This window comes from Balaenoptera physalus, assembly GCF_965194825.1.
Source record: "Balaenoptera physalus genome assembly, chromosome: 10".
Lineage (NCBI taxonomy): Eukaryota > Metazoa > Chordata > Mammalia > Artiodactyla > Balaenopteridae > Balaenoptera > Balaenoptera physalus.
The window spans coordinates 107,252,886-107,275,432 of record NC_138889.1 but is presented as its reverse complement, the minus strand read 5'-3'; the positions used below and the strand labels follow the sequence as shown (position 1 = coordinate 107,275,432).

At 60.5% G+C, this 22,547-nt stretch overlaps 3 protein-coding genes across 17 annotated transcripts; all 3 read right to left on the bottom strand.

Moving 5' to 3' along the window:
• Positions 1-23: 23 nt before the first annotated feature.
• EHBP1L1 (EH domain binding protein 1 like 1) lies at positions 24-15,438 on the bottom strand. Of its 14 annotated transcripts, none has more exons than XM_082477215.1 (21): positions 15,091-15,436; positions 12,584-12,641; positions 12,272-12,367; positions 11,859-11,912; positions 11,601-11,779; positions 11,380-11,522; positions 10,938-10,973; positions 10,780-10,848; positions 10,530-10,692; positions 9,616-10,360; positions 8,290-8,472; positions 7,674-7,831; positions 7,532-7,580; positions 6,456-7,097; positions 2,260-2,305; positions 2,084-2,139; positions 1,864-1,987; positions 1,477-1,576; positions 545-618; positions 348-462; positions 24-220 (listed from the first exon to the last, which is right to left on the bottom strand). In XM_082477215.1, the coding sequence occupies exons 1-21, from the start codon at positions 15,192-15,194 to the stop codon at positions 121-123; spliced, it is 3,294 nt and encodes a 1,097-aa protein (XP_082333341.1). In that variant the 5' UTR covers positions 15,195-15,436; the 3' UTR covers positions 24-120. The 14 variants fall into 14 exon arrangements, with proteins under 14 accessions (XP_082333341.1, XP_082333342.1, XP_082333344.1 ...); XM_082477216.1 differs by having other exon boundaries at positions 8,290-8,466; XM_082477218.1 differs by having other exon boundaries at positions 10,096-10,360; positions 15,091-15,434.
• A 1,985-nt stretch (positions 15,439-17,423) lies between these two features.
• Positions 17,424-19,686, bottom strand: FAM89B (family with sequence similarity 89 member B). The gene is made up of 2 exons (XM_082477234.1): positions 18,646-19,686; positions 17,424-18,248 (listed from the first exon to the last, which is right to left on the bottom strand). Exons 1-2 carry the CDS (start codon positions 18,943-18,945, stop codon positions 17,976-17,978), a joined length of 573 nt encoding a protein of 190 aa, XP_082333360.1. The 5' UTR covers positions 18,946-19,686; the 3' UTR covers positions 17,424-17,975.
• Positions 19,687-19,817: 131 nt separating this feature from the next.
• On the bottom strand, positions 19,818-21,451 carry ZNRD2 (zinc ribbon domain containing 2). Of its 2 annotated transcripts, none has more exons than XM_082477236.1 (4): positions 21,066-21,451; positions 20,811-20,962; positions 20,594-20,678; positions 19,818-20,197 (listed from the first exon to the last, which is right to left on the bottom strand). In XM_082477236.1, exons 1-4 carry the CDS (start codon positions 21,082-21,084, stop codon positions 19,854-19,856), a joined length of 600 nt encoding a protein of 199 aa, XP_082333362.1. In that variant the 5' UTR covers positions 21,085-21,451; the 3' UTR covers positions 19,818-19,853. The 2 variants fall into 2 exon arrangements, with proteins under 2 accessions (XP_082333362.1, XP_082333361.1); XM_082477235.1 differs by having other exon boundaries at positions 21,111-21,229.
• Positions 21,452-22,547: the final 1,096 nt, after the last annotated feature.

The window sequence follows — 22,547 nt, the reverse complement described above, 5'->3', positions numbered from 1 at the left end:
GCATCTGGGAGGGTCCGGTCCTCCGGAGCGCAGGCCCGAAGCGGCGACCGGGCGCGACGGGGAGAAAAGCTGCGGTCTGGACGGACCGGGAGGGGCGAAGACGTCTGGGCCCTCGCGGCCTCAGCTCAGCACACAGCGTTCGCGCCGGCTCAGCTGCCGGCTCAGCTTGCGGCGCCGCTGCTCCAGGCCGCGCTCCAGGCGCTCGTCCTCCTCCAGGGCGCTGGGAGGCAACGGGTTCAAGTCAGCCCCAGCGTCGGGCCCCACAGGCAGGCCGCCCCCGGGGTCCAGACCGAGCACGCCTCCGAGAGGCCCCCTGGAGCCTCCCAGCGCATCCCAGCCCCACTCACGTCCGCTCCTTCTGGTCCAGGTTCCGGACCAGCTCGTCGCGCTGGTTCACCAGCGACACCAGCTCCTCCAGCAGGAGCTGCTCCCGGTGCTGCTGCGCGGCCGTTTTCAGCCAGTCTGAGGGCAGAGGAGGCTGCGGGTCAGGAGGCGCCAGCCCCTGCCCCGTCCTGGTCCCTGGCCTCCGGGCCCCGTCTCCCACCTTCAATGGCCAACATGGCCCGTAGCTCCCGGCTCAGCAGCTCGAACCTCCGCTCCAAGTCCTGCTCTTCGATGCTGGGGGTGGGGTGCCAGGTCAGGGAGAGAGGAATGGCAGGGAGCGCCCAGGGTTCTGACCGCTCCCTGGCACGCCCCCCCCCCCCCCCGCCCCACCTTACCGCCAGTTCCCATAAATGGCTGGACCGAGGTCAGAGCTATACCCTAGTCCCGGCTTGGAATCATCTCTTCTGTTTTTGTTTTTTGGACGGCATGTGGGATCTTAGTTCCCTCAACAGGGATCAAACCCCGGCCCGCTGCAGTGGAAGCACGGAGTCCTAACCACTGCACCGCTAGGGAAGTCCCTCTTTTGTTTCAACTGTTCCGCAACTGCTGGGTGTTTATATTGTCTCCTCCCCTCATCCCACCCCCTTTTTAACAAATAAGAAACAACCCAGAAGGATTATTTAGATGGATATTATTCATAAACAGCAAGTATTAGACTAAAATTATTCTGAAAAATGACCCAAGATGTAAAAAGGTGGCAAAACCACCTCTACCATGCAGGACTATAAAGGCAATGAAGCCCGAGAATTGCTTCTGACCCCACTCAGGAAACCAGCTCAGCTGTCTCTAAGGCTCAGTGTTCCTTACTGTAAAGGAACAGGGTCAAATTGGGGCACTCAGCACTGACCTGCCACATTTTTCTTTGGGCCTCGATTTTCTCATTCATAAAAATAGTACCAATTTAAGAAGTATACACTTTATACAGGAAATTAGGGGAAAAATAAGATGGTTGAGCAATTTCTTAAAAAAAAAAAAATTCAGAGAAAGAAGAAAGCAGTGAACAGTTCTAATTAAAGTAGTTAAGATTCCATGTGCTCTGCCAGCCCTGGGTGGGCAGGGGTGGGGCCTGGACAGGGAAGGACCAGCACTCACAGCAGCTGCAGCTGGTCCTGCCTCCGGATGAGAGCGTTCTTCTTGTTGACCAGTGTGAACCACTCCTGGATCAGTACCTCCTCCTGCAGCCTGTTGGCACCTGAATCGGGCCAGGGCAGTCACCAGGCCTGCCACCGACCCCTGTGTCAGCAGCAGGGAGGCTGGGGGCGGGGGGATGGTGTCTGCTCCCTGTGGCATCTCAGACACCTGAGCTGTGTGCCTCCAGCACGCTGCTTCCCGGCTGGGGGCCTCAGGGTGCCCGGCTGTAAATGGGGACGATGACCCCAGCCTTGTCTCCTCCCACTCCTCCCAGGGTCAGAAAGAGCTGCAGGGTGGGGTAGACGTGGTGGCACGTGCTGGGGTGTGGACTCCAGATGCCCGCCCCACCTGATTCCATGAGGCTCCTCAGCTGCGTCTCCACCTCGGCCGCCCGCCCATCTATCTGCCTCTGTTCCTGCTCCAGGGCCTGTAGCTCTGCGCACACATACTGACTTGTGTCCTGGAACCGTTGCTGGGGTGGAAAGCGGGGGCAAGGGACAGGGTGGGCTGAGCCCAGGCCCTGCCTAGGAAGCCCACCCACCGCTCCTCCCCCCTCAGCCCTCCTTACCAGCCCGGCCTCCTCCGCTGGGCTTGGGGGTAGCTCCTCCGATGGGGGAGTCCCACCTGTGGATAGATACCAGGCTAAGGCACCCCCAACTGACACCTGTCCCCAGAAGGTCCCCAGCTCAGGATCTGTGAGCAGCCTGAGTTCAGCTGAGTCGCCACCCCTTCAAAACTACTCACCAGGGGCCTGCTGTGGGGCAGGGCTGGGGTCAGGGCTCACGACTTCCTGTGGAGGAGGAGGCCAGTAAGGGCTTGGAGGGGCTCCCCAACAGCCCACCCTGGGGCCAGCTGGAGCCCCACTCACACAGGGGAGGGGGGACCGCAGTTCCAGGCCCTGCAGCTTCGCGGTCCTGTGTGCACAGAACTCCACCCGCATCCCTTCTGGGGAAGCGCCTCCTAGAGCAAAGGCCTTCACCGCCCCTGGCCCTGTGGTCCTGGGCCAGTCCCCTCCCGCTGGCTGAGCCTCGCAGTCCTCGTTCCTGGGGCCTCACAGGGCTTTCGTGAGTCAGGGGTGAAAGGCTGTGAGGGGCCCAGCTGGGGCCTCTCCTTCCCCCTTCTGCCCCCTCCTCCACAAAGCTCCCTCAGGCCACCTCAGACTGTCACCTAGCTAGCATCTCCATCATGGCCAGGGCCCCACACAGTGACACTGAGCTGAGCTGATGTGGCCACCAGTACCTCCATCTCCTGGCCGAACGGGGCACCCTCCCACCCTCTCAGCCCCCACAACTAGAGAATGCTGTGCTCGCCGAACAACACTTGGAACAGAACAGGCAGCTGGACCTACCAATTTCAGCCCGGAAGGGCAGCGCTGGCCCCTCATGTGCCCCGCCCCTGGCAACTTGCTGGCACTGTCAGCCCTGGGGGCCCCCAAGTTTCAGCTCAGCTGATAGCCAGGCCCCCTTGATGGCTCCTGCTCTGGCCACCTTTCCAGGTCACAAGGTGGGGAGAAAGTGTTGAGCCACCCGCCTGTCCACCCCACCCTGCAACTCTGAGAGGCAGCCCTGGACGTCCCCTGCTCAGGGGCCCTCCTCTCTGGCCTGGGTAGGTGGCGGCCTCTTCACCAGCCGCCCCCCATGCCCTGCCTGCTGACTTTACCCTCAAGCCACAACTGAAGGCTCTCCCTAAACCTTCGCCCCCAATGGTGTCACTCTCTTCACACCCCCTCTCAGCCCCCAGCCTCGTCGCCACGGCCTGGTGGCAGCTCCAGCCTCAACTCCTACTGCCCCGAGCCCCACCCAGATGCCACTGTCCGGCCCCAGTGGTGGACTTTCGCTTCCCCAAATTGTTTCCTCAGCCTGGAGCGGCCTCTGTCTTGGGCAGCTGGACGCCAACTCGACCTTCCTGACCCCGCTCAGCCCCACCTCCTCCAGGGGCCCCTTCACAGGGCTTTCTTCCTCCCTCCCTAACTTTCAGGTCTCCTGAAGCCTCCCCGACTCCCACCCTAGCCCCCAGGGCCTCTCCCGTCACAGCTGTTGGTTACCCCTGTCTCCCTAAGCAGCAGCAGCCCCTGCAGACAGGTTGGGGTGCAGAGAATGCACTCAGGGCGCACCGGTTAACAGTAATGGCTGATATGCATTAAGCATCTATTTGTGTGTTGGGTGCTGTATGTGCATCGACTCATTTAGTTTTCCCAAGAACACTGTGAGGCGGGGAAGGTTACCATCCCCACTTTACAGATGAGGAAACAGAGGGTCAGAGATGACACTCAAACAGGGCCCAGTCCAGGCCTAGGGCTGTCTAATCCAAAAGTTTGTTCCCAAGCTTGGCCACCAATTTGCTGTTTGCCTCTGGCCCAGTCACACCCACTGGGCCTGTGTCCTTGTATGTAAAGGACATACAAGCCCCTGGGGGTTGCAGGGCTCCAGAAAGACATCTGGGGAAAAACACAGCCCCCCCTTTTTAAAAAAAAATTTTTAATAGAGTACACTCAGGTTGGGGTACTCCTCTTTTTCGTTGTTTGCTTGTTTGTTTGTCTGTTTGTTTGTTTTGGCTGCACCGTGTGGCATGTGGGATCTTAGTTCCCCGATCAGGGATCGAACCCGGGCCCCCTGCAGTGGAAGTGCGGATTCTTAACCACTGGACTGCCAGGGAAGTCCCTCACAGTTCCCCTCTTTTGACAACACCCTGCAGGTGTACCTCAATGCCACTTTGCAAAAAACTTTCATGTCTTTACTTCTCACCCTCAGGAAAAGAGCACAGAGAGATTAAGTGGCTTGTCCAAGGTCACACAGCCAGTTCATAGTGCTGGGCCCAGTAGAGGGCGCCATTTTAGAGTTCAGTGTCAGAACCGGGGTTCACACCAGTATCAACTCCTTTATCTTTTCAGATCCCTGAGCCTCAACATTCCCACTTGCAAAATGGGGTAACTGTTCCTTCCCAGAAGGAGCAGTTGCTGAGGGGTTGAGGGGGCAGGCCAGGCATAAAGCAAGTGCTCAACCAATAGGGCAGGCAGATGCAGGAGAGTGGAGAAACCCCAACCTCAGCAGCAACTAAGCTTACTCATGGCAGCCTTGATGGGAATTCCAACGCTTCCTCATGTCTGACCCAAATTCCCCTTTCTACACCCTCATGTGTGGCCCCTCCTCCAGGAAGCCTTGCTGGGCCACACCAGAGGCACCCTGCCCTCCTCACGGCATTGCTTCAGCGCTCTGCCCCAGCTTCAAGGTGCCTGACTTCATCCCATCCAGGACTCTGGGAGCTCGCAAAGCCAGGGGCAGGCCCTACCTCCTCCTACTGTATGCTTGGGGGATGGGGGATGGGAGTGGCCAATGAGGAAGCATCCCCTCCAGCCCCATGGGTCATACATCTCCTGTGGGACACGGGTTGGAGGGGGGCCTGGCTTGGAAGGACCAGACGCTGGGACTTGGGCCCAGAAAGATGGAGCCTCCTGTTTTAAGATATAAAGAGCCATTGAGACACGTTAAGGCGGCTTTGGCCAGAGGCCAACACAGGCCAGGATAGCACAGTTCCTACGTGTGCCTCTGATGCCCTTCCTGTTTCTCATTCATAGGCTCAATGGTGCACCTCCGACCCTGCACTCAGTGGTCCTGCTCTCCAGGCCAGCCTCATCACCGCCTGCGGACCTTAAGGGAGGTGACTGGCAGTTCCCTAAATGAGACCTGAGCTTTCCTGCTGCCACATTTTTACTTGTGAGGTCCCACCTCTTGAGAACCAGCCCTCCGATTCTTCACCTGGGAAAAGCTGCCCATCTTATCAGCCTGGCTCAAGTGGCTGCTTCTTCCAAAAAGCCTCTCCCAGTTTATTCCCTCTTTTCCTTAGAACTTAGGGGTCATCCCTGGGCAGCTGAAGGCTTGAAGCAGCCTGACAGAGCTGCCCCTGCTGTCCAGGACGGTGCTGCTGGAAAGCCCATGGCTGGGACTTCAGTGGCTGTGAGTCCTTGAGCAAATCCCTGCCCTCTCTGGAACCATCTCCTCTTTAGTGTATTGACCATAAGACACCCTGGGAGGCTGACCTGAGACCTGCAAGGGATGGGGGAACATGGGCACCCAGCAGAGTCTCCCATCTCCAACTTTCCATTATCAGAGAAGAGAAGAAACTGGTTTCCAGTGTCTGGAGTTAAGGACCCAAGTCAGAGTATCTTGGGATTGGGAGGCCCTGGAGAGCTCCCTTGAGTATAGAAACCCTGTTCCCAGCTTACAGGAAAGTGGTGGCTGCCGGTAGACCCCGCACCACCAGCAGGGAAAGAAACGCCCCAACCCACTTTACAGTCCATAAAGAGCGCTGACTACACAGAGCCTTCTGGGAACTTCCTGCTACAGCCTGATTCCACTAACTGGTTGCCGAGTGTTAAAAAGCACTAGCCTGCATCCCAAGGCTGGCAGCAAAAGCCAGCGGCAGGACTTCCCTGGTGGCACAGTGGTTAAGAATCCGCCTGTCAACATAGGGCACACAGGTTCGAGCCCAGGTCCGGGAAGATCCCACATGCGGCGTAGCAACTAAGCCCGTGAGCCACAACTACTGAGCTTGCGCTCTAGAGCCCGCGAACCATAACTACTGAAGCCCGTGCTCCTCAGCAAGAGAAGCCACCGCAATGAGAAGCCCGCGCACTGTTCCCACGCGCAGCAACAAAGACCCAACGCAGCCAAAAATAATAAATATATTTAAAAAAAAAAAAAAAAATCGGCGCCGGGCCGCCGGCCTGGGCACTGGCGCCCCCGCTGAGGAGTTGGAGGTCCTCGAGAGGGGCTTCCGCAGCACCAGTGCCTCAAATCAGACGCATTACCGCATCTCGCAGAGGCCGACCGCCCTAGAGCCACCGCCTCCCGCCCCGCGCCAGCCCTGCCCTTGGGGCCCCTCAAGACCCGCCCCTGCTCTGCCCTGCTCCCCCGACCCCCGCGCCGCTGGAGGGCACTCACCGCCGCCGCTCCGGCAGCTCCCGCGTCCGGGTCGTCCCCCGAGAAGGAGCTGCTGTTTCGCAGCCGCGAGCGCCTCTTCTTCAGCAGGTCAGCGTCGCGCACGTGGGAGAAGGAGCCGTGCGCTCGGGGCGGGGGCACGGGCCCAGCCTCCGCGTTGACCGATGGCCGCCGCAGCCTCACGCCGCCCGCGGCGCCCGGCGCCTCCATCCCGTTCACCAGCCCCTCTGTCGGGGGCACGGACGCCCGGGCTCCGGGGCCGTCGGCCGGGGCCTCCGCGGAGCGCGCCTCCTGGACGACCTCGGCCCCGCGGTCCTTGGAGGCCGCCTCGGGGGCCGTCCCGTCCGCGCGGGTCGCGGCCTCCTGGGGCTCCTGGGACGCCTCGGCCCGGTGCTCGCGCAGCCGCTGCGCCAGGCCGCTGGCGTCCAGTTCGTCGGGCGGGCTCGACTGGGCGCTGGCCACGCGGTACGTGCCGGCGCCGCCACCGCCCTCCAGCTGCACCAGCTGCAGCTCCTGCCCCGTGCAGAAGGCGCGGATCTGGCACAGGTACGTCATGACGATGAGCTTGTCGGGCACCGACAGCAGCACCATGTCCGCCGGCTCCAGAAGCCGCGACACGCCCAGGGCCGCGAAGCCATCAAAGGCCTAGGGACGGTATGTTCGTTCGGGTCAGCTGCGGCGGGTCAGCCAGCGACGCTGCCGCCCCGCCCCGGAACGACGAGGGGGGTCCCTGCAACTGGCACGCCTGGGTTTGCCAACAAGCCTTCACCTTCCTATTGGGGGAAATCTAGCAACATGGCCCGCCCCTGTGTTACCCAGCAACTGCACACCAAATGGGGTGGTTTTGGGAAAAACCATCTGGTGGAAATATGCTTAAAAAAAACAAAGCTAAACTCAGGAAAACGAAAAATATAAAGACCAAAAGGGTACTAAGTGGCAGAACTTCCAAAAGCCACAGCTGGGGCCATGAAGCCCACAGATTCCTCTCCTACACACAGGCGGACAAGGAACCCAAATCTTAGCTTAGGCCTGGCTCTGGATCCTCCTTCCCTCCAGGCACCACTCCCACCCTGTCTCACCTGCTTGTTGTTCTGTTTGATGTTGAGTGGGTCCAGGGAGGCAAAGTCGCTGCAGAGAGAGCGCGGATCAGAGGCTGGATTCACACCACCCTCCCCTCCTGGCAGCCTCCTCCATTCATTCCCACTCCCTCTGGCAGCTCACATCTTGTCCGGGTAGAATCGGTGCAGGATGGCACAGAAGGCCAAGCCGTTGCGCCAGGATGTTGTGAAGTTGGTGATGCGGACGCCACGGTAGCCGGCGGTGACTTCCTGGCACCACTCCAGCAGGGACTGACTGAAGCTGACCGGGGCGGGTAGTGCCTGGGGACACAGGGATGGGCTTAGAGAATGTGGACGTGGGACTTGTGCCCTCTGCCCCTTGGGCACAAAACAGCTCCGGCTCTGGGTTTGCAGGAGTCACCACGGACCACTGGCCAGGGCCTTAGGGTCAGGCAAAAGGGTTTCCAGCTCCAGTGTTATCTACCATGGTCACCTAAAAGGTCAGTGGTCCCCAGGCAATATCAGAGGTCACCAGCAGCCACACCTCAAGGTCAGCCCAGAAAATCAGCTTTAGGGGTGCCCCGCTCCATGCAACCCAGGGAAGACAGGGCGGGGGAGCCAGGGCACCCTGAGAGAGGAGAGGGTGAGGGGCTCCTTGAAGCTGAGCCCCTGTCCCACCCCACCCCAGTCGGCCAGGTGGGTCCATGCAGAGCCGCCATTAGCTCAGCCCAGGTTAGTGGGAAGCAGCAGACTGGGCCCTCGGCGGCCCCCATCCCTACCTGGCTGCCCGGCAGCCTCCTGTCCTCTTCAGGCTCCTCTGGGGAAGAGGCCCCCGAGGGCCTGGGCACCCCAGCCCCTGCCCCACTGGCCACCTGCGCCTCCATCAGGCTGGCCTCTGGGAGGTTTCCCTCAGCTTCTTTTCCCTTCTCGGTTCCTGAGACCCCAGCCTCTGCTTCCTGGGCCTCAAAAATACCAGATTGGTTCTCTGAAGCCCCTGAAACCTCCATCTCTGCTTCCTCGGCCCCCCAAACCCAAGACATGGCCTCTGAAACCCCCGAAATCCCAGCCTCCACCTCCTGGCCCCTCAAAACTGTAGTTTCTGCCTCTGTTCCCTGGGACCCTAAAATTCCATGATTTATGACTGGGGCCCCTAAAGCCTCATATTTGAGGGTCTCCCAGAGTCCAGTCTCTGCCTTCTGGACCCCAGAAGTCTTAGCCTTTGCCTTCTCAGCCTCTAAAACTGTAGTTTCTGTCTGTTGAGTCCCCAGACCCTGAGCCTTTGCCATTCTAGCCTCTGGCCCTGAGAACTGTGAATCTTCCACCTCTGTCTCCTGGGTCCCCAGTGTCTCAGTCTCTGTCCCTGGGGCCCCTGAACCCCCTACCTCTGTCTCCTGGGTCCCCAGTGTCTCAGTCTCCATCCCTGGGACCCATGAACCCCCAGCTGCCATCTCCTGGGTCTCCAGTATCTCAGCTTCTGCTGTCTCAGTCTCGATCCCTGGGACCTCAGAACCCCCTAACTCTGTCTCCTGCATCCCTGTTATCTTAGATTTTATCTCTGAGACCCCTGAACATCCCACCTCTGTCTCCTGAGCCCCCAATATTTCAGATTCTGCTATCTCAGCTTCTATCTTCAGTACCCGTGAACCCCCAGATAGCTCCTGGATGCCTAGTATCTCAATCTCTGACATCCTGGTCTTCGTCCCCAGAACGCCTGTACCCACAGCCTCTGTTTCCTGGGTCCCCAGTACCTCACACTCTGCCATCCCGGCCTCTGCCCCTGGGGCGTCTAAAACCCTTACTTCTGTTTTCTGGGTCCCTAGTTCCTCAGACTCTGCCATCTCAGCAGCCTCTGACTCCAGGACCCCTGATCTCACTGCCTCTGTCTCCTGGGTCCCCAGTATCTGCACTTCTGCTGTCTCAGTCTCTATCTCGGGGAACTCTGACCCACCCACTTCTGTCTCCCGGGTCCCCAATAACTCTGACTCTGTCACCCCAGTTTCTGTTCCCAGGACCCTCAAATCCCCAGTTTCTACTTCCCAGACCCTCATATCCCTGGACATCACCCCCTGGTCAGCTGCTGGTGGGGCCCCCTGGTACTGGCTCACCTGGGGCCTGGCGCTTGCTGCTCCAGCAGAGGGGCCCTGCTCCAGGCCTGTCCCCCCAACACCAGGGGCTCCACCCCTCACCTCTGCACCCTCTCTCTCCTGGCCCGCAGCAGCCCTGGCCCCCTTGAGGTCACTGAGATGCCTGGATTGCCCTGCCGGCTCTGCTGGGGGTGGGCTCAGGATGGCGGGAGCCTCTTCCCTGGTCCTGACCCCTGTCCTCCCCTGAGAGCCCCTTGGAGGAGCCTCAGGAGTTCCCTTGAATCTTGCCTCAGATGTCACCCCTGTAGCCTCTGGTCCCTTAGTGTCCACATGTGTCACCTTTGACCTCTGCTCAGCATCCACCTGACCAACTTCTAAACTCTCTTCAGCCTCCCCAGCTCTGACCTCTGACCTCCTACTGTTCACCTCTCTGACTCCTGACCCATGTTCAGTGTCCACCCCACTAGCCTCTGGCCTGTCGCCAATGTCCCCCTCCTCAACCTTGGGTTTCTGCCCTTCCAAAGAGTTGCTGGAATCTCTGTCCTCAATGCCTGGGCCTAGCCCGGTTCCCTGGGCTGCTGTCCCTTTCTGAGGGCTTGCCCAGGCCTGGGTCTCCACAGCAGAATTCACGCCTGCTGGGGGAGCCCCTGAGGCGCTGGGGGCCTCATCTCCCCCTTGGGGGAGTGGGGGCCAGGGGGCATCAGAGCCTTTCCGGAGCCGAGGGGCCGGGCTGGGGGCCGCGTCCTGGCCTGGCTGTCTTGAGGACCTGAGGAGAGAGCAGGAGGGTGCGTTGCAGGGGCTCGTTTGGCCCCCCTCTCCCAGTGCCCCCCCACCTCTCAGATTGCTGGGACCCTGGAAAGGCAGGTTGGCAAGGGGTGTGCAACTTCTTAAGAGTAGACAGGGGAGGGGAGGCTGGGGCTGACTCCAAAGCTCACCTTGTCTCTGGTGGGGTTCCGGGGGGCCTTGGGGCCTTGGGCCCCACCTGGCCCCCTGCTACAGGAGCTGGTTCTGACCCCTGGCCCCGGCAGGCCCTGGCTGGGGGCGCAGGGGCACTCACAGGGGCTGGGCTGGTATCCTCGGCGCTAGAAGGGCTGGCAGCTGGGGGGAAGGAAGGGGGATGCTGAGGCCTGGGCCCTGTGACTGGAGGTCCAGTCCCCACCGTCCCAACCCCAGCCTGGGCCTCACCTGCCTGCCGGGGCCGAGATCGGCCCTCTTCCTCCTCCTCACAGAGCGTCTTCAGCTCCCGAGAAGTATCTGGGGGTGGGGCGTTGGGGGGCAGGGTCAGCCCAGGGAAGGGCCCTGCAGGTCTGACCCCCTCCCCCCAACTAGAATGCTGGGCCTACCTGGGAAACGCCCCAGCCTCAGGGAACTGCCCGGGCCTATGAGAAGAGACAGGCCCACAGGTGCAGAGGAAAAGAGAGACAGGACAGACGGAAAAAAAAGCCTTAACAGGCAAAAGGGAGGGACGAGGTTGGGTAGTGAGGGGTGGCGAGCCTGGACTGCAGCCCCTCTCTGCGCTTTTGGCCCAGCTGTCTCGGGGCAGGTGCGTGGGCAGGCACGTACTCAGGGGTGAGGAGAGGACCAGGGGCACAGGGAGGTACTGGAAACCCATTCTGCAGGACAATCAGGGCTGCTGGGCAGGTTGGGACCACCTGGCAAGAGTGCGCTCCGACCACTGGGCGTGCACAAGCTGGCCCTGCCCCAAAACAGCAAGTGGATTTTGGCCCGGGTCGTCCTCCACCCTCCCTGGGTCTTGGTGATCTCAATCCACAGCCGTGAGCCCACCTGGCTGGAGGACACGAGCCCGCGCCTCCGGGCCCCCCGGACCATTAGCCTCCTCCTCATCACTCTCAGCAAAGTCTTCCAAGTTGCCCACGTCACAAGGCTTCATGCTCATGAGGCTCGCAAGACTCTGCATGTCATCGTCCCTGGGGGTCAGAGATCAGGGGTGAGGGCTACGGTCAGAGGTTATAGACTAGGGCCCAGGAGGGCAGTTGGACACTCACGTGGCGCGGCCCTCCCGCAGCAGCACCCCAGAGAGAGTGAGGCTCAGCTCGGCCTGCACCACCTTCACCGACTTGGGCTTCAGCCGCAGCCGCAGTGGGGCTTGGGCAGGCACAGGCCCCGCATGGCGGGCCAGGTCCACCTCGGCCGTGGCCAGCACCTTCCGCTGCCCCTTGGACTCCTGGGGGCCGGAAGAAGGAGCATCAGTGCTGCCCCAGAGTCCCCGAGACCCCAGGCTCCAGCCCGCCCCAGCCACTCACATTCTCAATAACAAACGTCCACTCTTTGGCCTCGTACTGGTCCACGTGTGGGTCCTGGGAAAAGGGGGCACTGGTGAGTACAGAGGCTGCTGCGGTGGGGACAGGGCAGGGAGAAAGGCCTGTGCTGGCTCAGGAGGTGATTGTGTGGGGCCTTCACACATGTTGAGCCCTCCTGGCAGGTGTGCTCCCCAGCTTCTCCTGATCCCAGCTCTCTTCATATGGCAGGTAAATGCTACCTCCTCCAAGGAGACCTCCTGGGCCACTCACGCTGAATAGGCCCCCTGCCATGATTCTTGGTCTCACCCCTCTGTTCTTTTCTATTTGGATGGATAACGCACCAGGGGCCTCCTGTGGCTGCCCAGGGTTGCAATCACCGGCTCATTCCCATCTGTGCAGGAGGGCTAGAGACTCACCCTGTATAGGGTCACAGAGATGTCCACATTCTCAGGTACCATCCACACCACGGTGCCCCGGTATGGGTTCTGGATGCCCGGCTGCCAGCTGTGGGCCTACAATGAGCAGTCTGAGTCCTCCCCCCAATCCAAACTCTCCCCCTCACCACTTGCCCTTATCTCCAACCTTTACCCCATCTTTCTCTCCCTTCTATGGATTCTGTTCTGAACCTGAACCTGACTCCACTCACCCATCAGCCCTGACCCACTTACCCCACCCCCCCCAATTGGCCCCACCCCCAACCTGGACCCCCAGTTGACATCCTCCCTCACCTTGGAGCAGATGCGTCGGTTCCGCCGGGTCCACACTACCACCAGCTTATCCGGTTGCCTGGGAGGCGGAGGGGGGAGAGGGGGCTACTCAGTCAGGCCCACCCGGCCTTTCTATCTCCTCCAGTCTTCCTTCTGCCCACATCCCCCTCCCCCAGGACAGGGCCCAGACAGCCCCTTATCTGGGGCCACAGGGAGCAGGGTGGGGCTGCTGAGGCAGGATGAGGCCTGGGCCAGAGGGCAAAGGCCTGTGGGTCAGCAGGGAGTATGGAGAAAGTCATACAGAGAGATAGGCACACACAGAGATAGACAGAAACACAACAAGTACCCTGCAAGAAACACAGACTCAGAGTCACAGAGAGACAGACTCAGAGTAAAAGAAGTCCATTCACTCACAAATATTTGTAGAGTGCATACTATTACCCCAGCCCAATTTGGGGGCAGAGCCAAGCAAAGGAGAGGCAAGACTCTTCTGGGGCAGGGAATGGGTCATGTGAGGAGGATCTGGAGAAGGAAGGCTCCAGGCAGAGAGGATGGCAAGTGCCAGGGTCCCAGGATGGGGGTAGGTGTAAGGTCGGGAGGGGAGGGCAGAGGTTGGGAAGTAGGCAGAGAGGCATAGGGTCAGCTTGTCATTCGATAACCTCCCAGGACCTTCCATGCCCAGCCCTTTGCTTTGCAGGGCCCCCGATTCCCGCAAGGGGCACCAGGGAAGACTTCTAGAAGGTGGCATCTAAGCCGAAACAGCATATGCCAGGGCAGACTCAGAGGAGAGGCAGAGATGTGGGGAGACAGAGACAAAGCGAGAGGAGAGTGTCAGCTGCGCAGGGCCGAGTCCTAGACACGTGGCTGGGCGTGGAAGGGAGAGGGCCCCTTTTCGTTGGAGGGGCCAACTGCTGCCCAGGAGGGTGGGGATGGTTAGAGGATCATCAGGCAGATGGCAACATAAGAGCCCTCCTTGCCTGTACCCTGTCCCTTGCCGGGACGCTCAGGTTCACCCAGCTCACTGCCCCTCTGGAGGCTGAGCCAGGATAACTGGCTCTCCTGTCAGCCCCTGAGGATGCCGAGACCCAGAGAGGTTAGGGGCCAGGCAAGGGCACACAGCTGAGCCTAGAGCCCTCCAGCCTGGAACCAAGTGCCTCTCCTGGACCCCAAACTGCAGGCGATGGCTAAGGGCAGCCATGGGGACTTCCCAGAAAGGGGAAGAAGACAGTGAGAGCCTAGGGAGGGCGGGGCCTGGCTAGGCAGCCTGACTCAGGCTGGGCACGCCCTCCTGGGGAGCTGTGACCTGGGCAGAGGCAGCTTCCTAGCCAGGGCTCCAGGCGAAAAAGCCCAGGAGGCCCTGCCCACCGCCTGTGACTCAGACACGTTGACACTGCCCACACCCTCAGCCAGCTCTCCGGGACTGTGCCCAGCATCCCCCCCCCCCCGCCCCCGTCTTCACCCAGGATGCTGGGGCAAAAGGCAGAAGCTATAGGCCGGAGTTCAAGTCCCAGCCCTGTGCTGTGTTACCCCAGCCAGCCCGTCCTTTCTGGGCCTTGCTGAATGGTGTGACCCACCCTCTGGCTGGCCCAGTCAACATCAGGGATATGACAGCTGCCCAAAGGACCCCAGGCCTCCTGCTCACTCCCCTCCCTTTGGACCCCCTGGTCCCTTCCTGTGCTTTCACTTGGGAGCCTAAATTTAGCCCCGCCTGGCGGCTGAGGCCCCCACAGCTGTGCCCTAATCCAGCCAAGGGAAGCTGACACTAGCAAGCACGTATATTTAGGGTGTGACGCAGGGGCCCAGGCAGCTGCGGGTGGGGGAATGTGAACGAGATGCCCCGGGTCCTTTGGCAGTCTGGGCTGGGGGGTCCTGCACCCCCTTACCTATCTCCCCCGACCCCACCACCTTGCCTTCCCGAGGCTCTCTCCTCCACGACCCACACCCTCCTAAGTCCTCAGGCCCTTTTAAGCTGCTCCCCGCCTCCCTCCTCATCCCTCCCAGCGCTCAGTTTCCCCTTTTAAGGATATTGTGGAGACGGATCCAGCCTCCCAGCGCCCACTCTGGCCGAAGGGGCGGGTGGTTCCTCTGGTTCAACAAATAGGCAGCGGAGGAGGGGGCAGCATCCTTGTTCTGAGCTGGACTAGGGCCCTGGTGTTTGCTGTCCCAGCCCCTCCACCCGAAGACCGGCAAAACTTGCTCCCTTTTCTGATGCCACCTTGAACCATCCCTCTGGCCAAAACCAGGAGGCCTCCCTTCCCCCAGCCCTGAGTGCAGCTGAGGCAAGTGTGGGCCCAGACAGATTCTCAGGCCTGCAAGTCCTGACCTCCACTCCCCAAAGGCTGCCCACACCCTCAACTCTGGGGATGCCACAAGCTGCAATGGCACTTCTCTGTGCCTGGGTCACCAGGGCCTAAGCTGGGGTAGGCGGCCTCGTTGGCCACTGGACTGAGGGCAGGGTTCTCAGGCCCCCAAGGCCGGATGGGGTCCCAGCCAGTCTGGGGAGTCCCCCAGGCCTCCCTCCCACTCACCATTTCTTGGTGCACTCCACCACCAGCTCGTGGTAACAGGCCACGAACTGGAACTTGGCGGCCCGCTTGCCCACGCGCTGCAAGCGCTTCCACACCGAGGTCATGGCCCTGCCGCCTCCGCCGCCCGTTCCTCAGACCCGGGGCTCCCGCTGGCCCGCGATCGCTGGCCTGGCCCAGGTCCCCATGGCCTCCGGGCTCCTATCGGCGCCGCCCGCCCCGTCCGTGGGGAGGGGTCCGAGGCGCGGGACCCGGAGCCGCTCTTGCCGCCGCCGCCGCTGGGGCCCGTTAGGTGGTCTGGCTGCGTCGGCGGGGTCGTCTGGGGCGCGTCGTGTCGCTGGAGCGCTGAGCGGCGAGCGCGCCGTTTCCTGGAGCCGCACCCCCGTCGGAAGGCGGGCGGGGCTCCGGCGCGGGGCGGGGGCCGGGGCGAGAGCGCGGGGGCGGGGCGGCCCGGCTTCCGGGGCCTCGCGCGGGAGGGAGAGCGAGGGGCGAGGGGGACGCCTGGACCGCAGCGCCCGCTTGTTGCGCGCCAAGGCGGTGTGGAGGCGCGGGCCGGGTGGGGGGCGCGCGGGCCGGGGAAGGGAACCACCAGCAACTGGTGCCGCCCTCGCGAGCGCTGCCCCGGCCGCCTCCCTTCCTGACCGCAGCCCTGGGAGGTACGTACTGGTGGCCCCATTTCACAGGCTGGGGAAAGAGAGACCCAGAAAGGAGAAGAAACGTGAAGGATCACAGTGCGCTGAGCCAGAGCCAACTGGCCTCAACACTGGGGAGAGGCAGACTCCTGCTGCCACCCACGTATTAACCAGAGCAGGAAGGAGCAGGGTCAGGGGCCAACCCGGGTGGCCCTACCTGTGGGCAGCACCCACTTGCCAGTTTCAGAACCTGACTCTTCAGCTGTCAAGTGGGAAGGTAGTCCCAACATCCCACAAGCAGATGACTTCCAACAAGCGTGTGACCTTGGGCAAAGTACTAACGCTCTGAGCCTCAGTTTTTACCTCAGTGAAATAGGGATAATTATAGTTCCATCTTTTACAACATCATTGAGAATGAAACCTTGGAAAGCATTTAGTGTAGAACCTGGCTGATTTTGCCGGTCTTATTAAACGAAATCCGTTATCATGGACGGGAAAGAGTGCGTGTTTACTCTCCCTCCCCTGGGATGCCTGCCCCCGGGGCGTTAACCGCTCTGTTCACACCTAGATTAGAGCCCTTATCGCCAGCCCGCCCGGCTGCCTGCTTGGTAATGAGCCGCTGCAGGTGTCAGGCGCAGAGTTACGAGAACTGCCATAGAGCAGCACATCAGCCTCTTCCGTCTGCCAGTGTGAACGCTCTGCTAGGTTTGTGAATGGACAGAAGCCTGGTCCTTGATAAATACTCGGTTTGAACAGGACGTCTGATCTGCCAGGAGTGTCAGCTGAGTTGTGTCCAGGAGGCATGGGGATGAGCAGCCGGTAAGCCTAAGTGCGCAACTTTGAGGTCCTCTCCTCTTCTCTTCGTTTCAGGAAGCTGTGGGGTATCGTGTGTGTGTGTGGAAGCCTTAGCACCCACCATTCGCAAATGTTCAGGCTTCTTTGGGGGAGGGGAGGGAACCTGACACCGGGTTTAGCTCCTAGACCCAGCATCGCGGTTCTCCGTTTCCTCTGTAAGAGAAAGCCTTTTACATACAACCCTGAAGGTCCCAGGTGCTGTTGAGGGGAAGCCAGGCACAGAATGCGGGTGTCGGCGCCGCTGGGAGTCTCATGCATCCAAGCCCAGAGGCTTGCCCCCATCTCCCCTCCGGGGCTTGTCTGGCCTCTGGGGAGGCCTGGAGCACTACGACTTCACCCCCCTTCTGCCTCTGCAACTCTTTCCTCCCGCCCATAGGTCACTCACTCGTCCCAGGCCCTTCCAGGAGGCCCCCTCCCCTCTCTCGCCTAGGGCCCCTCGGCCCGGCCCGCCAGCCCGGGCCCACCCATTTCCTGTGCCGCCCCAACCCCGCCCCCACTCGGGGTGGAAAGTTTCTCTCCTCGAGAAGGGCGGCTCCTTCTCTTTCCTTCCCGGCCGGCCAGGAAAGCCCAAAGCGAGTGGGGAGGGGGGTTGAGCTCCAGTCCTCCGGCCAGAGAGGGGAAGTGACTCGCCCGCACTCACACAACCAACCGCGGGACCAAGCTGAGGCAGCTTGGAACGATCAGCAGATCGGCGACTCTGCCCGGGGAGCGAGGGTTCGCACCCTGCCACCGCCGAGCCTCTTCCAACTCGGGGTCTCGGGCACCACCTGCTGGCGGAGCGCGGGGCAGCACTTGCCAGAATCACCGCTTATCTTCCCGCCCCTGAGCCAGGCAGTGAGAACACAACAATGCTGAGACAGTTATTTATTTATCTATGCGCCCAGGAGGCTGGCCCCTAAACTTAAATATCCAGCGCGGAGCCTTGGCCCTCCCAGCCGTGGGTGGTGCAGGAATGGGTCCTGGAGAGCCCTTGTCTAGGGCCATGGAACCCAGGGTCCAGAGGTGGGATGCCCCTGAGCCAGCAGCTGCCAATAGCAGCAAAAGGTGAAGAGATAGGAGCCAGGCACTCATCCCAATCACAGAGATGCCAAGGGGAGTGCTAGATGCTTTGGACCCCACCGCCAGACTGAAGGTCTGCCAAGCTGGAGTACACACATGTGGGAGAAGTGGAGGTCCAGTGCCATGGGCAGAGGCTGTAGCCCAGGTACCTGCCCCAGTGCCAGCTAACCCAAAACAGGAGAGAGAGGGTAGGCAGTTTTGCCCCCAAGGGGCCCAGGTCTTGCCCTCCTCCTGCGAGGTGAGGTGGTATGGGGGAAAGCAGGCACTATAGTCTGAATACTTGCTGAGGGGTGAGTTTCTGAGCCTTTTGCATGGGTGCATGCCCCCCGCCACCCTAGCTCTTCAGAGGCTGATGTGGAAGGCATCCTGCAGCCACTGGTCTCGGGCATTGTGCGTCTGGGGCACAGTGAGGGGTGGCGGGTCTGGGGGCAGGCTAGCATCAGGAGGCTCGTCATCATCAGATAGGCCAGCATCAGGTGGGTAGGAACTGTCTGAGTGCAGGGAAGATGACAGGTCCTGGCACAAGTCTTGGCACAGGTGCTTATAGTCCTGGATCGACTCATACAGGCCCCACAGCTGGCACAGCAGGGACATGTCCAGCTGCCGCAGGCCCACCTGCAAAAGACTGAGAGTGGGCTGGGGTTGGGGTCGAAGCCACCGCCCTAGCCAATCTTCCCAAGCACAGGTTTTTGTGGACATCAGATGCCATCTACAAGCTTTGAATCTTTAGGCAAGTCACTGACCCCTATCTGCAAGATGGGGACAACATTTATCTAGCAGAATAGAATGAAATAACACTAGTAAGGCATTTAAAAATACATGGTAATTATTACCATAAACGGTAACTATAATTATTGTTACCATATCCCCTCTGACCCAACTGGCTTCTGCCGATCCTCTAGACCCAGATAGCACGTTGCCTTATGTGCTCCGCCCCGCCCCAGGACCCTCAAGCTCGGCGGCAGCCCCCATCACCCCGCAACGCCCAGCTGACCGAGGCAGGGCTACTCACCATCTCCTTGCGCAGCGCCGCTAGCGCCGAGTCGAGGTTAACAGGGCGACGCGGGCCGGGGGGACCCGCGGCAGTTCCCGCGTTGGCGGCGCCGGCGGCGTTACGGGGCCCGTCCGGTACGCGGGCGGCCCGACTCAGCTCATCGTGGATGCGGCTGCGCTGGCTGTAGACGCGCTCCAGCTCCCTCCACGAGCCCCCGCTCGCGTTGAGAAGACCGCTGAGGCCGCGCGGTAACGGCGGGAGACCGGTCAGGGCGCAGCCCGCGCCGCCTGGCGCCTCGGCCGAAGGCAGCCCATTCATGGCCGGACCGGTAGAGGAGGATGCCGCCTCCTTCCCTCCAACGCTCCGCCCGGGCCGCCGCCCGCAGGCCCCCGCACCCCGCGAGCCGAGCCCAGCCGCCGCCCGCAGGGAGTGCTTTGTTCCTACCCGGTTCCTCCGACTCCGCCCCCTGCCCACCCCTCCGTGTGGGCAGGGCCTCTCTTAAAAGGGCAACGGCTGTATGTGACCACGTTGCCCCAGGTCGCAGAGAGCAGAGAACAGGCAGTTGACCACCAATAGAAGGGGAGCAGGAAAAAGGGGTGAGGGAAGAGGGCAAAAGCAGAGCGTGCGGTTCTTTCTCGGTTCTCCACCCCCACACACAACACTTTAATTATTTATTCTGCCTTATTATAACTCTCAAGGATCTAAAAGGGGGGGGGGTGGTCAGGAGACTGAGGGTAAGTCCATAATTGATCCTAATTGACTGACACCCTGTCAGTATCTGAGTACCTGGTCTGGGCCTGAGGTGGGATAGGATGATGGTGTCGGGATGCTCGGGGGAAGGAGGGGAAGCTACCAAGGGGACTGGAACCCCAAATCTCACTCAAGGGTGGGGAATGAGCACTGGATGGCTGAGGAGGTTGCAGGGTTCCTTTAGAGATCCACGCCTCCTGTTTCTGCTTTTGAGGAGGCTGTGGCCTCCTCATCAGAATAAAATTATCACATAGTCCTCTCCCGCCTCATCCTTTGAGTGGGGAAACTGAGCAGAAACAAGCCCAACTCATCTCTCAGGGCATCAAGGAGACCAGACTGTGATAGCATGAGAGGCCAAAAGTAGGAAAAAGACAAGCAGAGTTGGGGCTTACATGCACACTCAGAACCAAGAAAAGAACAAATCACACAAGAGGAACACCTGTTTTTCTACAGGGATTTTTCTCAGGAGGGGTTCTTTAGTGTTGCAGCTCCTGCAGGCTGCGCAGAGCTTCAGCACAAGCCCGGATAAGGCTACACAGCTGGATGCTAGTCTCCAGGGAGGTGCTAGAGCCCAGCTCAGCTGAGGCCCAGGTCAGTTTCTGCAGGAGAGCCTCTTGTGTGCAGGCCACGACATCTGCATTTGGAGGCACAGCAGGAGGGGGCGGCCCCTGGACTGCCTTGAGCCCTGCTGCAGCTCCCTCACAGTGCTCTGGACGGGGTACTGGGGGCTGAGGGGCAGGCCGAGAGCCCAAGGTGGGCTCCGAAGCAGAGGCGAGCTGGTGCTCCCGAGCTTGGGAGAGGGCAGCCTGGGCATTCAGAGCTAAAAGAGGAAAAAGCCGGTGGAATGGTCAGGATACCTGGCTCACCTCAGCCCTGAGCCACTTCCCTACTCTTTACTGTTCTGCTCTCTCTCTAGTTGAGATGTTTCCCCTGCCCCAGTATAAGGCAACTTATCCATTTTCTTCTTTGTATCAGAGTTATTTATGCCCTGGCTTCATCTCTCTCATCAGAACTATGCCTAATAAGCTCAGACTCTCCATGATCTCTGGCACACGGTAGGTGCTTAGTGCTCTTACTGAATGAATGGTCCTGTCTAGAACTGAAAGGAGAAAGCAACTCACCCCCGCCTCACCCACAAATACCACTGTCACCTCCCACCTACTGTTCCTGACCCTCTTTCACCACACTTCTTCACCAAGCACACTCGACCCCTCACCCGGATTATCTTTATCCACGTCTGAGTCGAGCTCCTGGCAAGCCACGCAGTAGATTTTCCGCTGTTTGTCTTGGAGGAGGATCGTCTAGGAGCCAGAAAGCACACGGGGCAGGGGTGAGACGCCGGGCGATGGGGTCCAGAGGGGAGCGCTGGGGAAGGGCCGTGTGGCCTGGTCCGCGGCCCCATCCTGGATCCCACGTCCCGAGTCTCTCCTCACCCCGCAGTCCGCGCACGTCTCGCCCAGCATGCGGTAACCACGCAGCAGGTAGTCGCCCATGAGCCGGGAGATGCGATCCTGCCGCTCCCGCCGCGCTTGCAGCACCTTCGTCTCCGCTTCGGTCGGGGGCTCCCAGGAAAAGTCGTCGACTTCTGGGGGAAGAGAGGCACAAGGGGCCGGGGGGTCTTGCCGAAGCAGGCTGCATCCCGCAACCCGCAACCCGCAGCCACAAACCCCCGCAGCCCAAGTCCTCACCAGAGCCGTTCAGGGCCATGTTGCCGTTGTCGCCGCTAGACTCACCGGAAGTGACGCACAAGCAGCGCGCCTTCCGCTTGGCTCCGCCCCTCCAGTGGGGCCGAAGATGAGGGCGGAAATGACGCTCTGTGTGCTCCGACGTCGCGATGCCCAGAGTGGGGCGTGTCTGCCGCAGACTAGACCCTGTCCCATTGGTGCGCCCCTCGGTGGGAGCCTGTGGACAAAAACTTTCGACTGGCCGGGCCTCAGGAGGGGCGTCTCCGTGATAATGCCGCCCAAAGTCGCAGGACCCGGAAGTGGCTGCGCAGAGTCGCTCTTTCTGCCCGCCGCGGAGGGAGGGGACCAGTTGGCTTGAGAAATCTTCGCTGGCCTCCGCCTCCCCTGGAGTATCCCTTTCCGCACTGGCAGGACCCGGGGCAGGCGGGGCAGTGGCAACATCACAACACCCTTGATAATAACAAACGGCCCCTTACGCGTGCGTGGAGCCTCCTCGGGCCTCAGTGCTTCTCACTTCAACTGGCAAGGCAGGCCAGGCGGCGATCGTTCTCGCTGCCTTTCAGGTTATTTCAAGACCCCTCCCCTTCTGCACGTTCGGTGTTCCAGTCTGCCCACCCCCTATCTTCCCCACCCAAAGGCCTGGGACTGATGCAAAGTCAGCCCCTAAGAAGACATTTTGTTTTGGTGAAGTTTGAACCCTCGAAAAGCCAGCTGACCGCGGGGTGGGGGTGGAAATCGCTGTGCTGGGCATGCGCAGTTTCGGTTCCAGCCGCAACTGAGTGATACATGCTGGAGGGTGGGGATGAGGGGTTTATTACACATGCTTGTGACCGTTATGCTCTTCTTGAGTGGGTTGCTGTTAAAATTACTAGTGCTCCCTGACCATTGGCCTTGGTGGGTTTTTTTTTTTTTCCTCTTTGTTCTTTTTCCATACACCTCCTCTCCCTTAGTAGGTTGGAAGAAGCCAGGTGGAGCAGGCAGCAGTCCCCAGATGTGCAGCCTGCAGTGCCTCTAGGCAGTACACCAGGGCAGTGGAGAAGGAGCTAGGACTTAGACTCCCGTAATCTCATCGGCAATCTCCTTCTCTGACTGGCAGCACATGCTTTCAGTTTTACCTGAAGATAGAGTACCCTCCTCCTGGCCCCATCTTCCTCCTACATAGACTCCCTGGAACTTACTTACATTTTCTGACCCTTCCTGCCTCCTGCTTCCTTGGAGAGCCCTGTGCCCCACGTCACTCTGTCCATCTACCAGCAGCCTCTTGGGCAGCAGTGTACCTGACTCAGGGCCTGACGCCAGGTCAGTTCTGCCAAACTGACTATAGGGACTCTTGGACTCTAGCCTATATGCACAGACCCTCCAGGTCCTTACTATCTTCAGCTCCCAGCACGCCCCACCCCCCACCGAATTCCTCGATGCACCCTTCTGTGTCATCATAATGGCCAATATCCACTCAGCAGCTTATCCTGTCTGACACCAACTAAG